This window comes from Canis lupus, chromosome 30, assembly GCF_011100685.1.
Source record: "Canis lupus familiaris isolate Mischka breed German Shepherd chromosome 30, alternate assembly UU_Cfam_GSD_1.0, whole genome shotgun sequence".
Taxonomy (NCBI): Eukaryota; Metazoa; Chordata; class Mammalia; order Carnivora; family Canidae; genus Canis; species Canis lupus.
In genome coordinates, this window is record NC_049251.1 from 30,034,303 (window position 1) to 30,048,713 (window position 14,411).

General features: G+C 47.3%; 1 protein-coding gene and 1 long non-coding RNA gene across 4 annotated transcripts in view; one reads left to right on the forward strand and one right to left on the reverse strand.

Moving 5' to 3' along the window:
• LOC119877747 overlaps positions 1-11,775 on the forward strand; it is a 34,292-nt gene extending 22,517 nt beyond the window's left edge. Inside the window, exon 3 of the long non-coding RNA XR_005381785.1 lies at positions 10,377-11,775. This is a non-coding gene — a long non-coding RNA (uncharacterized LOC119877747). The remainder of the gene's footprint in view (positions 1-10,376) is intronic.
• Positions 135-14,411, reverse strand: part of PARP16 (poly(ADP-ribose) polymerase family member 16) — a 39,859-nt gene continuing 25,582 nt past the window's right edge. For 2 of the 3 annotated variants that reach the window (XM_038580729.1, XM_038580728.1), the window contains one exon: positions 135-230. In XM_038580729.1, the coding sequence (XP_038436657.1) occupies positions 150-230 (81 nt within the window). In that variant the 3' untranslated portion in view covers positions 135-149. Of the gene's footprint in view, positions 231-4,974; positions 6,192-14,411 lie in introns of those variants that run through there. The other variant, XM_038580730.1, reaches the window with a different exon arrangement.

A 14,411-nucleotide genomic window follows, 5' to 3' on the forward strand; every position in this document is an offset into this window, starting at 1 on the left:
CTCATGGCTCTAGGACTAACTGGGTTTGCTAGGTAACTCTCGCTCAGGTGTCTTCAGGCGGTTGTAGTCTGAAGGCAGTTAAGGCTGGAATCCTCTCAAAGCCTCCTCAGCACATGTCTCACAGTTGATGCTGGCTGTAGGTTAGATTTTCAGTGGAGTTTTTGGCTGAAGCATCTACATGTGGCCCGGGCATCTTCACAGCATGGAAACTGGGATCTAAAAGGGAACATCTGAAAAGAGTCGGCCAGGAGGAAGCCATATTAACTTTTTTATGGCCTAGCCTTCTATGTCCCAAAGCATCATTTCTGCCACATTCTGTTAATTATATGCAAGTCATTAGACCAGTTCTAATTTAAGGGAAGGTCAGCTAGACTCTATCTCTTGGTGGGAAGCGTGTCAAAAAATTTGCAGATATGTTTTAAAACCATTATATACCTCTTCTGTGTGCCAAGCACTGGACAAGGCACTTGGGATAGTGGTAAGTCACAAACCCTGCCCTAATGGTATTTACAGTCTAGTGGCAGAGATACATACTAATAAAATAGTGTTACAGATATGTATGCAATTGTAGACTTTGACAGTCCTATGAAAGAGGAATACAGGGAACCATGAGAAATTATATCACACATTTGTATGACATGGACCAGGGATCAAGGAAGACTTCCCCAAAGCAAAGACTTCTGAGCTGAGATCTGAAGCATTAGTGGATGCTAACTCTGTGAAGCGGGTTGAAGAAGGGCCTTCCAGGCAGAGAGAACAACAACCATTGGCCCTGGGACAGGAGGAAAGGTGGCCGGAGAGGCAGCTGGAGGCAAGACAGCAGAGGAGAGCAGTGTGAGACAAGCCTGCTGAGGTGGGCTGAGGCCAGGCCCTTGGGCTTTGTAGACTAGGCAAGGATATTAGTGTTTGGCCTTAAAGCTGCAGGAAGCTGTTGGGTAGGGTCACTAACTAGAATGATGTGAACAGACCTGCATCCTAAAAATCACTTTGACAACTGACTCTCTTACTTGACCCTCTTCTCAGGCACAGGAAGTTTTGCCATTTTGCATTATTAATTAGTCACTCCTTTGCATTATTAATTAGTCTGTCAGTTAGTTGGTATAGTTGAATAGTGGCCCCCAAAAGACATATCCACACCCTAATCCCCAGGACCTGTGAATATTACCTTATTTAGAAAAAAGGAGAAAGAAGAAAAAAGAAAAAAAGGTCTTTTTGAATGTAATTAAGCTCAGGATCTTGAGATTAGGAGATGATCCTTGATTATCTGGGTGGACCATAAATCCTATGACAAATGTTCCTTTTAAGGCTGAGGAAGAGGGATATTTGAAATGGACAGAATAGGAGGAAATAATGTGACCGTGGAGACAGAGATTGGAGTGGTATGGCTGCAAGCCCAGAAATGCCAACAGCTGCCAGAAGCTGTAAGAGTCAAGGAACGGATTGTCCCCTGGAGCCTTCAGAAGGAGTGTAACCCTCCTGACACCTTGATTTCAGCCCAGTGATCTGGTTTTTGAACTTCTGCCTTCCAAAACTGTGGAAGAATAAATTTCTGCCTGTTTTAAGCCACTGTTTGTGGTAATTTGTTAGAGCAGCCAGAGGAAATGAATATAGTTGGGTACTTCTCTACTTGTTCCTTCCTGAGGGGCTTTGCAGGCTCCTTCAGGGGATTTCCGAGTGTTGGAATGCCCCCGTCTCAGTCCTCAGAGCTTTCTTTGTCTAGTCTTTCTCCCTGTGTGATTTCATCCATTCACTTGGCATCAAAGAACCACTTATTTCCTAATATCCTCCAAATTTTATCTCTACCCAGACTCTTCTCATGGAACCCAGCCATCTCTGCAGGTAGATGAAAAGAGACCTCTTGGGAGGCCTGGGTGCTCAGCGATTGAGCTTCTGCCTTTGGCTCAGGGCCTGATCCCGGATTCCCAGGATCGAGTCCCACATCGGGCTCCCTTGCATAGAGCCTGCTTCTCCTCCCTCTGCCTGTGTCTCTGCATGTCTTTCCGTGTCTCTCATGAATGAATAAATAACATCTTAAAAAAAAAAAAAAAAAAGGAAAAGAAAAGAAAAGAGAACTCTTGTCCTCTGCCCTTTCCACTTCCCCACCCACAGATCTTCCTGGCCAGATGTCTTCAGCCACCCAGTGCTCAAGGTTTGGAAATATTGTAGCCATCCTCAATTTCTCCATTTCCCTCATGCCTTGTATATAACAACCGCCAGCAAATCTTGTTAAGTCTCAAAATGTTTCCCAAATCTGTCCACTCCCCCCCATTTCCACTGCCATCACAGTGGAAAGACGACTGCCCCAGGCTCCTAAGGACTCCCAGCTTCTACACTTAGGCCGCCACAGTCCCTTCTCACAGCAGCCAGAGTGAGTTCAAAAAACACACACAGGGGCACCTTAGTGGCTCAGTCAGTTAAGCAATGGGCTTCTTGATCTCAACTCAGATCTCGGTCTCAGGGTCATGAGTTCAAACCCCATGCTGGGTATGGAGTCTACTTTTTTTTTTTTAAAGATTCATTTATTTATTCATGAGACACACACACACACACATACACACACACTCAGAGGCAGAGACACAGGCAGAGGGAGAAGCAGGCTCCATGCAGGGAGCCCGACGTGGCACTCGATCCCGGGACTCCAGGATCACACCCTGGGCGAAGGCAGGCGCTAAACCTTTGAGCAACCCAGGGATCCCTGGAGCCTACTTTAAAAAAGAAATTACACACACACAAATTAGATCAGACTGCAGTTTTCTTGAACAACTTTATTGAGATATTGTTGACATACAATTTTATTGTACACTTAAAGTATATACACTTGGATAAGTTTTGACATACGTATACACCCATGAACATAAAGAACATATTTATCATCCTAAAAGTTTCCTTGTGCTTCTTAGAAATCCAACCCTCCCTCCCCCACCTCCTATCCCCAGGCAACCACTTATCTGCTTTCTATAACTACAGACTAGTTGGCATTTTCTAGAACTTTACATAAATGAAATAGTATATTCTCTTTTTTGCATGTGGTTTAATGATTTTGAGATTCATCCATGTTGTCCACTGTATCAATAGTTTGTTTGCTTTTATTGTTGAATAGTGTTCCATTGTATGGATGTACCACAATTTGTTTAACCGTTCACCTGATGATAGATATTTGGGTTGTTCCCAGTTTCTAGCTGTCATATATAAAGCTGCATAAACATTCATGTGTGGACTTAATGGTAAATTCCTAGGGAAGGAAGGAATGGATCATGGAGGAGGTATTATATTTAACTTTTTGAGAAATTGCCAAACTGTTCTCTGAAGTGTTTATACAGTTTACATTCCCATAAGCCATGTAGAAGAGTTATAGCTTAAAAAAAAAAAGGCAGCCCCAGTGGCTCAGCAGTTCAGCGCCGCCTGCAGCCCAGGGCATGATCCTGGAGACCCGGGATCGAGTCCCACGTCAGGCTCCCTGCATGGAGCCTGCTTCTCCCTCTGCCTGTGTCTCTGCCTCTCTCTCTTTCTCCTCTGTGTATTCTAATGAATAAATACATAAAATCTTAAAAAAAAAAGAAGAGTTATAGCTGTTCCACATGCTTGCCAACATGCTTGTTATAGTCAATTTCTTAATTTTAACTTTTCTAGTGAGTGTGCAGTGCTGTCTCATTGTGTTCTAATTTACATTTCACTGATAACCAAGAAAACATCTTTTCATGTGCTTATTTGCCATCTGTATATCTTCTTTGGAGAAATGTCTGTCCAAAATTTTTGCTGAGCTGCATATAGTTTTAAAATATATTTTAGGTATAAATCCTTTGTTCTTTATGTATCCTGGGTATATAAAGAGGTTTTTAAAAAATATATTCTTAGGGACACCTGGATGGCTCAGCGATTGAGCATCTGCCTTCGGCTCAGGGTGTGATCCTGGGACTCCCTGCATGGAGCCTGCTTCTGCTCCCTCTGCCTATGTCTCTGCCTCTCTCTGTCTCTCATGAATGAATGAATGAATGAATGAATGAATGAATGAATAAATAAATATTTAAAAAATATATATATATACATATATTCTAGATACAAGTCCTTTGTTGGATATATGTTTTACAAATATTTTCTCCTACTGATGACTGTCTTTCACTTTTTTTATGGTATCTTCTAGAAATCAAAACTTTGTAATGAATTTAGTTTGTCAGCTTTTTCTTTCATTGCTTTTGTGTCATATCTAAGAATTCTTTGCCCAACCCCAAGTTATAAAGATTTTTCTCCTATGTTTTCTTCTAGAAGTTTTATAAATTTGCTCTTACATTTAGGTTTGTGATCCATTTTGAATTAGTTTTGTGTATGCTGTGAGGTAAGGGTAGAGGTTTATTTTTCTCCCGCACACAGATATCCAGTCGTTCCAGCACCATTTGTTGAAAAGATGATCTTTTCCCCAAAGTATTCAATCTTTTACCATTAACTATGACGTTAGCCTTAGGTTTTTCATAGATAACAGGTTGAGGGACTTCAGATTGAGGGAGTCCCCTGCTTTTCTTACTTTGCTGAGGGTTTTTATCAAGAATAAAATGTTGGATTTTGTCGAATCCTTTTCCTGCATCATTGAAGTGATCATATGTGTTTTTTTATTTTTAAGTTTGTTAATATGGTGAATTACATTAACTGATATTCAAATATTTATCCAACCTGATATTTCTCAATAAATCCCATTTAACTATTGAATTATCCTTTTATGCATTGCTGGATTTACTTGCTAGAATTTTTATTTTTACTTTTTGGCATTTGTGTTCCTAAAGGATATTGGTCTGTAGTTTTCTTTCCTTGGAATTTTTTTTTTTAAGATTTTATTAATGAGAGACAGAGAGAGAGAGAGAGGGGGGGGCAGAGACACAGGCAGAGGGAGAAGCAAGCTCCATGCAGAGAGCTCGACGTGGGACTCAATCCCGGGTCTCCAGGATCACGCCCTGGGCTGAAGGTGGCGCTGAACCGCTGAGCCACCCGGGCTGCCCACTTGGAATGTTTTGTCTGATTTTGCTATCAGACTAATACTGGCCTCATACAATAAGTTGGGAAGTATTCATTCCTCTTCAGTTTTCTGGAAGATTTTATATAAAACTGGTATTTTTTTCCTCCCTTAAATATTTGGTAGAATTCGCCAGTGAAGGCATCTAGGCCTGGAGTTTTCTTCACGGAAAGATTTTTAACTATAAATTTAATTTCTTTATTGGATATAAGGCTATTCATGTTATCTATCTCTTCTTGAGTATGTGTCACACTTTTGCTTAAAGCCCTTAGGGTTTCTCCAAACACTTACCTGAACTCTTGCTGTAGCTTACAAGGCCCTGTCTGGTCTCTTCCTGCCCTCCTTCCCAGCTTCATCTACATAGCACCTTCCCCTCACATACCATGTTTCAATCACATTGGTCTTCTGGTTATTCCAAGATTATGCTAAACTCTTTCCCAACTCAAGGCCTTGGCATCGCTTTTCCCTCTCTCTGGTAAGCTCTTCCACGGGCTCTTTATTCCATCCCTTAGGTCTCAGATTATGTGTCAAAGGGGTCTTCCCTGACTATTACATTCATGGTAGGGCCTGCTGGATACTCTCTCACGCAGAATCCTATTTACTTCCCATCCGTAATATATTTATCACATTCTGTCACCATTTTGTTTGCTTATTGTGAGCTCCCTAAGAGCAAACATCCTGTCTATCTTGTTCATTGCTGTATCCATTGCACCCAACATGAAACCTGGCACAAGTAAGGTGTTCAATGAGTCTTTTTTGACTAAGTGGACTCGCTTAGTGGGTCAGTCAGGCAGTGAGGCAGGCAGTAAGTTTTCTGTGAGCTTGCCTGTCAATCTGAGGTTTTTGGTCAGCCTGGAGTAGGCCAGGCAGGGACCGAGTGTGCTGTTTGCTCAATGGAGTAGATCTGTGTCTGATGAGCCCTGATGTGAAGTCAGGCTAGGATTCTGGGGGGACACAAAGAAGTGAAAGCCTGAGGGCCACCCTAAGAAGCTTCTGGCCCACCTTTCTAGTTGGAGGTTCCCTGCTCCCGATTGCCCAGCCAGGAGGTAAAAGGGGGATGGGACAGGGCAAGTGGGGGAAGGCTGCAGAGTCTGGCCCAGTGGCTGGCAACTGCTCCTCATCAACTCTGCCGCAGGCCTTTCAAGCCCCATAAAAGCCTCACCTGGCGACTGCAGTGCTCAGGAAAAGCCTATGCAAGAGACACAGAGAGAGCTTTATGGTTTCTTCCACCTCCTCCCCAACCTCCCAACCTCCCCTGACCTGGCCCTCTGCTCATGGAAAGTGCCCCACTGGACCTGGCTGCCTGGCCTAGGAGACACGCTGTGGTGCACGTTGCCCTTGCCTGTTCTCCACAGGGGCAGGACATGAGCCTGTACCTCCAGGAGCCACTTCTTGCAACTGAACCCATCCTAAGTGCCCCTTGTCATAGACCAGAGGGGCCCCAGCTCTCTAGAGGAAGAGACCTCGCATGGAATCTAGAGACTTCACAGTTAATCCAAGTTTCCCAAAGAACATCCCCGGCTATGGGTCCTGGTGTGGCTGGAGTCCCATCATAGATGAGTATGTGCAGGAGGGTGTCAGAGCTGCTTGTGTGGGAAGCAGCTGCTTGCAATAACTAGGCAGCAGCACCCAGGCGGCCAGCGATCCCTGATTCTCACTCCTGCTCACTGACAAACTCCATGACTAGGAGGCCCTGCTCTAGTGACATCATCCTCCTCACACACTGCTGAGGGAAATGAGCTCACGGCTGCCATCAGAGGCAGTCTGTTTACTTACAGGGACCCTGGCTGTCAGCAGCTCTTTGACTAGACATTCCCTATCCTAGCCAGCATGAAGCAGAAATTTCCTTAAACATATTATTTTGGCCTCAACCCACCACTTCCTCCCTTGCTTTCATTTTTTTTTCAAGAGGAAAAATCCCAGTTCTAGCCCCAAATTGAGTGGCTTAGAGGTGGTGGGGGAGCGATCACAAGGACCCCCCCAGAGGACCTTTTGGAGATTACGTTGCTCCCACCTCCCCAGTAATCCCAGGAGCCGGGAGATCTTCAAACCAATTCTCCCACACCCGCTGTGCATGGGATCAGAGGGATGGCCGCCATGACCTCAAGGGCAGACCCTCTCCTTCACCATCTCCCTCATGGCCTCAGCTACCCTGAGCTCATACTCAAAGCATTTCCCGATTCAGCAACCCTGGCCAGGCCCTGGACCCCTCCCTCATTCCCTTCGGGTCAGGGATATTTCAGGAGAGCCCAAGAGCCGCCAGTTTTCACAGGTTCCAGGGGATTCCCAAGATGGTCACCCCCACCAGCCATGGCTGAGAGGCACTGTCACTTGTCCCTCCCCAATTCTCTTCATAGTGTTCCTGCTGGAACTCAGCCATTCTAGGGACCTTGAGAGGACAGGAGTCATTGAGGGGGCTCCGTAGGCACCCCAGTGCTTCGAGATCCCAAGGCTAGCTGTGCCAGCAGCAGAGCGATGCCCTCACAGGAATATCAATCACAGGAGACAGGTGCCCTCTGCCTAGCTGGATCTGCCCACTATTGGGGCTGGTCAGGCAGGCCCAGACACGTTGGGGAGCCTGAGGCCTTACCTGACCCAGCCCTGCCCGGAAGCTTGATCCTACTTAGCTCAGCATCCTACAGCACCAGGGAGGGGCTCAGGGGCAAAATCAGGTCAGAAGACGCTGGTGAACCTGCGCTTCATAGCACTTGACCTAAGACAGAGAAAATGTCAAGGGTCCACATCGGAGAATGGGATGGAAGGCATGGCTCACACACAGATCTGGAGTGGCAGCTTAGAAGGCACTGGTTTTCTCATCCAACTGTCCTTGCCACCATCCCCCACCCTCAACAAGGCCAGAACTCCCTAAACATATGGTCCCAATCATTGCAATCAATCAAGATGTCTACTGAATCCAGAATTTGTAAGGTATGGAAGCTGGAAAGAGCCTTGACAAGGACAGAAGCCAATATTTATTGAACATCTAATGTGAACCTGACAGTACTCAACACTGTATGCACATTATTTTATTTAATCCTCATAACTCTAAGGGAAATTAAGTAACTCTAAAGGAGACACAGCAAGGCACCTGGGTGGTTCAGTTGGTTAATTCAGCTCAAGTCATGATCTTGGAGCTGTGGGATTAAGCCCAGCTTAGGGCTCCACACTCAGCAGGGAGTCTGCTTCTCTCCCTCTGGCCCTTCCCTGCTCTCTCTCTAAAATAAGTAAATATATCTTTAAAAAAATAATAAAATAGACACAGCTGGTATACGGCAGAGCTGGGATTCAAACTCAATTCTGTCTGAACCCACAATTCTACAGTTAAGCATTCCTCTATTTGACTTCTGGAGAATAATTAACTCAGGAAATTAATTACACTCCTATAAACCAAGCAAGGCCTGTAAGTTAAAGACATGGTAACACAGTCCTCCATTCTACAGGTGAGGAAAATGAGGCCAGATCACAGAGTCTTTTTTTTTCTTAAGATTTTATTTATTTAATCACAAGAGACACACAGAGAGAGGCAGAGACACAGGCAGAGGGAGAAGCAGGCTCCATGCAGGGAGCCCGATGTGGGACTCGATCCCAGCTCCAGGATCATGCCCCGGGCCAAAGGCAGACTCACTTAGGCCCTGAGCCACCAGGCGTCCCTCACAGAGTGAGTCTTAAATTGAGCATAGGACAGTGGCTTGAACTCAGATCAGTGCCCCTTGTTCTGTGTTGTTGAATTCCAGCACAGGAGTCAGAGGAGTTGGGAATTCAAAATCAAACCCAGCCCTCTGGCTTATTGGGATTAAGTATCTTATTTAACAGTTTGTTGTTGTGACTTATAATATTTAAATATTTAGACATACGAATGTAAGCCTTCATTTGTACTCTTGCCCTGGTTCTTGCAAATGTTAGGTGCTGCCTTGGAAACCTTTCTAAATTCCCAGTGCCCAGTGCTCATGGAGCAAGCACTTTACAAATGGCTGCTAATAAATGAGAAAATCATTTTGTGAATGAATTGAATGAGTGAATGAAGACTTCTGCACAAATGTAAATAGACAGGCATACACCCTTTTAGGCACTCACCCACACATTATCGACAAATATCTACCCATGCTCCCAGAGACACATATGCCTAATCTTACATCTAGAAAGATGGGTACATGTTTATACCAAAATAACCTAAATGCCACAATGCATACTCCCACGGAAACATGTTGGCAGGCGTAGACCTGACTCATTTGTGCAGAGGCCCCCACATTCCTTTGCACATACCCACATACATAAGCTTACGCAGAGATGTGGGCTCACAGATATCCTGGCAAACACATAAGTACACGCTTTCCCGCCGAGGAACCCAGCTCCAACCAGAAATGCAGCCAGCCAGACATACGGTCACATAAACTCACACTGATACATGCAGCTAGACAAAGCTATAGGGCTGAGACAGACTGGGAGCGAGACACCTGTCCACAGAGACCCCTGGGCTCCCACACTGTCTGCCTCCTTCCCCCTCTGTCTGCGGCCAGAGGGAGCTCCTAGAGGAATTCCTTCTGCAGACTGGCTAGGAAAGGCTGCTGTCTCTCCTCCTCCGCAATCCCAGGCCAGAGTCCTACAGCAGAGAAGCAGATGGTGTGTGCTGGGGGTGCTCCCCCTTGCCAAGGACTCTGGCTTCCACACATGGTGTGTGCTGGGGGTGCTCCCCTTTGCCAAGGACTCTGCCCTCTGTCCCCGGGCACCGCCCATAGCCTGCCAAGCCCAGGCTGGGCACTGGCCTCTGAACAGTAACAGAGGCCCACTCAGGTCTTGCTGCCCCAGCTCTGCTCCCAAAAGCATGATTTAGGAGGGGCTGGTGAACAGTGCTTTTCCAGAGGCCTTACTTCCTCAGGAAATGGCTCGGCCACAAGCCTGATCTCCAAAACAGGCGTAGGATGAAAACACCTCTGCTCCTCTCCAAAAACATGGGCCGCCCCTCTCACTCAGAGCCCCTCTGCCATTCCAGCCACACCATCCACAGCATCCACAGCAGATAGCAGTGAAAGGTCCAGCGTCTGGTCCTGCTTCTGTTGCTGACTCACTGCGTCCTCCTCCATAAAATGAACCATTTGGGTGTGATGCCTTCAGATGTAGCTAGAATGATATAGGAGTCTCAAATTCCCCAGGCAGTCTCTGGGGAAGGGTGAGAGGCTCCAACCCCTGGGGCCAGTGGCCTGGTGTGGGCCTCCTCTTAAGTCACAGGGCCATTATTACAAGCACAGAGCTTGTGCCAGGAGTGGCTTGAAATCGAGGTGCCTCATGCTGAGGCAAAATGAGGACTCAGGCAAGAGAATGTCCCGTGTGGCCTGGAGACAGTGACCTCTCCTCTCTTTTTCCACCCTCTCACCAGGTTCGCCAAGCCTCTGCTGGAGGTGGACGCAGGGCTGCAGCCCCACCCAACTGGGTGGGCCGAGAGACAGGAATGCTGCTCAGCACAGCTGGCCGGACAGGGGAGACTGTTTATTCTCTGCTGTCGGGAACATCCCAGACAATCAGGGGGATTTGGCTGCTGGCAGCCCCTGCATTTGAGGACTCCAAGGAGTCAGCTTAATCAGAGCAGGATGATGGCCCGAGCTCCGAGAAGGCAGCAGGGGTGGAAGAGAGGGCCCACCCCTCCCTGCCCCACATTCTATGCCATGTGCCTCTGAGCTCACCTCCTGGGCCTGCAGCGATGGGCGGGAAGGTGAATGGAGCTGAACCCTGAGCTCTTGCTAATAGTGTGGTTGTCGGGTGAGACCTCCTATGGTCCCCCTCCCAACACCCCAGGTGCCCCCAGCTTATGAGTTGGGAGACATGGCAGGGCCTAGGAAGGGAGCTCATTTCTGCAGCCCCCAGACTTAGTATTGCCCATTCCAACCTCCCTACACCAGCCTGGATCCTTCTTGCTCATACAGCCCGTAGAAGCTGCAGCCTTGTGCTTATCTGCCTTTCTTATTACTCTAGCTCCAGAGTCGGCTTTGGTGTGGCCTCTTTCGGGCCTTTTCACCTTGGGCAAGTCACCTCTCCAGGTCTGGTTCTTCTGTAAAAGAAAGATTATGGTATCTGTCTTACAAGGATCCTGTGAAGATTAAGTAATTCTTTCAATACACCCACCATGCAGGAGGCATTGGAGAAATGGTAGTGCCTTTCTCTCCCATTCTTTGTGTTGAGCAGACCCAACTTCTGGTCTTCCTGAGGGCCAGGCCCCTCCAGTGTAGCTTACATCTGCCCTGGTCGCATTACCTATTGATGCTCCCAGATCTGAGTGCCCTGGGGTTCTTTAGGCTGGAAGCCTTTCTGGAGCAGAGTCCAAGTTGACCCAAGGAGGCCCTTGATGCCAAAGCTACAGAAGACCCCAGAATACAGTGCGTTTTTGGTGTGTTTTGCCCATTTCTAATTTTGCACAGGTCTGAGTGCCTTGTCCAAGTGTGTGTGGGGGGGGGGGCGGGGAGGGTGTCAAGAAAAATTCATCAATCCTGACTCATTGGTTTGGAATTCATCTTTCTATGTATTTAATAAAGGGTTGACACCAAAAATAATGAAGTTCCAGGATGGCAAAGGGTGTTAGTTAAGGACTTCTCCCCACTGTATCCCCACAAGATCCAATTTAAACTCTTAAATAAAAAGAATTTACTGGTTGCACAGTGAGAAGTCCAGCTTTAGGCACAACCCAACTCAGTACTCAACATCATCAAGACTCCGTTTCTCTTCCTCTCTTGGCTCTGCTCTCCATTGAGTAACACCAGGACCAGACTCTCATGGAGGAAGGAGGTAGGGTGGGGGTGGGGGTCAAGGGTAGCGAGTCGCAGGGTGGGGGGTACTGGCCAACGCAAGAGCCTCTTTCCCAGCAGCCCCTGCAAAAAACTTAGTCTCCTATTGGGGCACATGTTGGCATCTGAGCCAGTCACAAAGGCCATAGGAATGCAGCCTGCTGATTGGCTGAGGCCTGTGCTAGTTTTAAATCCCTGTTGGTCTCTGACAGGCAATGTGTTACCAGGCCTTTTTGGGATAGCCAATATTTGCCTAAGAATGGTAAAACTACATCTTTAAGCCGATCTGTAATCCATACTTCCCAGGAATTCAGACTGGCCTTGCCTCCTTCCTGTCCCCACTAGTGGACACCCAGGTCTTCCCTTGGCTACACGGGTATTGAAGTCTGACTCCAGTGGCTCAGGCCTTCCCTCTCTCCCACTGCCCACCTCAGATCTCTTGCCCTTGAACCTCCAGTGGTTGCTTTCTCTTTACCACCACTCTTCCCCGGCTCATTCCTAAATCCTGTTCTTAGAAAAGACTATTACCAGGGATCCCTGGGTGGCGCAGCGGTTTGGCGCCTGCCTTTGGCCCAGGGCGCGATCCTGGAGACCCAGGATCGAATCCCACATCGGGCTCCCGGTGCATGGAGCCTGCTTCTCCCTCTGCCTGTGTCTCTGCCTCTCTCTCTCTCTCTCTCTCTGTGACTATCATAAAAAAAAAAAAAAAAAAAAAAGACTATTACCAGTCACTTACATGTGTGTATGAATACGCATCAGATCAGTAGCTTAATCTTTCTTTTTTACTTGTTTATTCATGAGAGACACAGAGAGAGAGGCAGAGACATAGGTAGAGGGAGAAGCAGGCTCCCTGAGGGGAGCCTGATGTGGAACTCGATCCCAGGACCGCAGGAACATAACCTGAGCCAAAGGCAGGTGCTCAACCACTGAGCCACCCAGGTGCCCTACAGGACTACTTGCATTTTAACTCTGAGCCTTGGGCAGCCTGGTTGGCTCAGAGGTTTAGCACCTGACTTCAGCCCGGGGTGTGATCCTGGAGACCCGGGATCGAGTCCCGCGTCGGGCTCCCTGCATGGAACCTGCTTCTCCCTCTGCCTATGTCTCTGCCTCTCTGTGTCTCTCATCAACAAATAAAATCTTTAAAATAAAATTTTAACTTTGAGCCTTTTCTGTAAAATAAAAGGCTCTGTCCTGCCCCCCTTACCCCTCTGCCCGACTACTCCGAAAAGGTAGAGAGAGCAAATGGGAGTCTGAAATCAAGCATCCAAAGTCCACAGCTTTTCCTGAAATGCTTGCCCATCCACATGCATTTCTTCTCAAGTCTAATAACTTCAATCACTTTTGCTGACACTCAATCATTATTCTTTGCTATGGCAGGAAGTTTCTTGCATCTTCTCCTCTATTTATTCTCTCAACAAACTTTTCTTGAGTATCCACCATATTTTAGATACTTGGATATACCAAGACAGCCTGGACCCTGCCCTCAGACAGCTTGCAGTTGAATTTGAATGCAGGAAACATCACCTTCACCACCAGATTTTTAACACGCAAAAATACCAGTGCCTGGTATGCCGTAGGTATTCAGTAAGTGCTGCTTCCCCTCCGCAGGGCTGCATGATGTGGAAAACACTGGAAATTTTCTAAAATCCTTTCCAGGTGGACAGGAGTGCCAACAGGAGTGGGTGGGGATGGTGGTTTCTATCTTGCTTCAGAATGTCATGATTTGTTTTGGATGTTCCAAATGTCAGGTTGGAGATCATACAAAGGAGAGGGGCTTATTCTAACCAGATCAGGGCTAGAGGCAGCCCAGGACACTGTCTCCCTGGTACACAGCCCCAGACAGTTTGGAAACAAACAGAAACCAATCCAAAGGAGGGAGACTGACAAAAGCAAAAACAAACAAAGGCCAAGAGATGGAAAACTCACGAGGTGGGGTAGGGTGGAAAGGAGGGGAGCAAGGAGAGAGATGGGTAGGGGCTGTGGAGGGGGCTGAGGAAGGGCATGGTCCTGGGGTTTTGTGTGTGAGAGAAGCTGAACCCAGCTCCCCACAACCAGCCCAGGAATCACCATGGCAACGGGGAGGGTGAGTGCAGCTGATTTCAAGCCAACACAAACCTCCAGGGCTTAGTGGCAGGAATGGGCTCAGATGCATGGGGTCATGTTCTAAAGAAAAAGATCTGAATTGGTCTTTTTAAGCCACAAACTGCTTACCCACTCCTGGTTTTGTAGGCAGTCGGTGTTTAATGAAATGAATTAATCAGAAACAAGAGTGAACCACATTCCTACTCCATGTCTCTCTCTCATACACATGTACACTTATCAAAAGCCCACAGAGTAAAACCTCTTCCCTTTGTGGGGCGGAAACTGACGGCTCATTGATTCTTGGCACTTCCTAGAAGCAGGGACCTAACCTGTGGGAATTCTATTTGCCACCCCTCCCCCAAGCTCCCCCCCTCCCATAGCGGCATTAGTGACAGAGGGTTGATGGGGTTACTTCACAAGACCAAGGCAGCTGGGGCTCCCATGTGAGGTGGCTCCAACTGAACCACCATCTGGTCTCCTCTGCCATCAGTGGCCCAGAAGGGATTTGTCAGCAAGCAGACTGCTTCTTGGGGTGCCGGGGCGGCTCAGTCAGT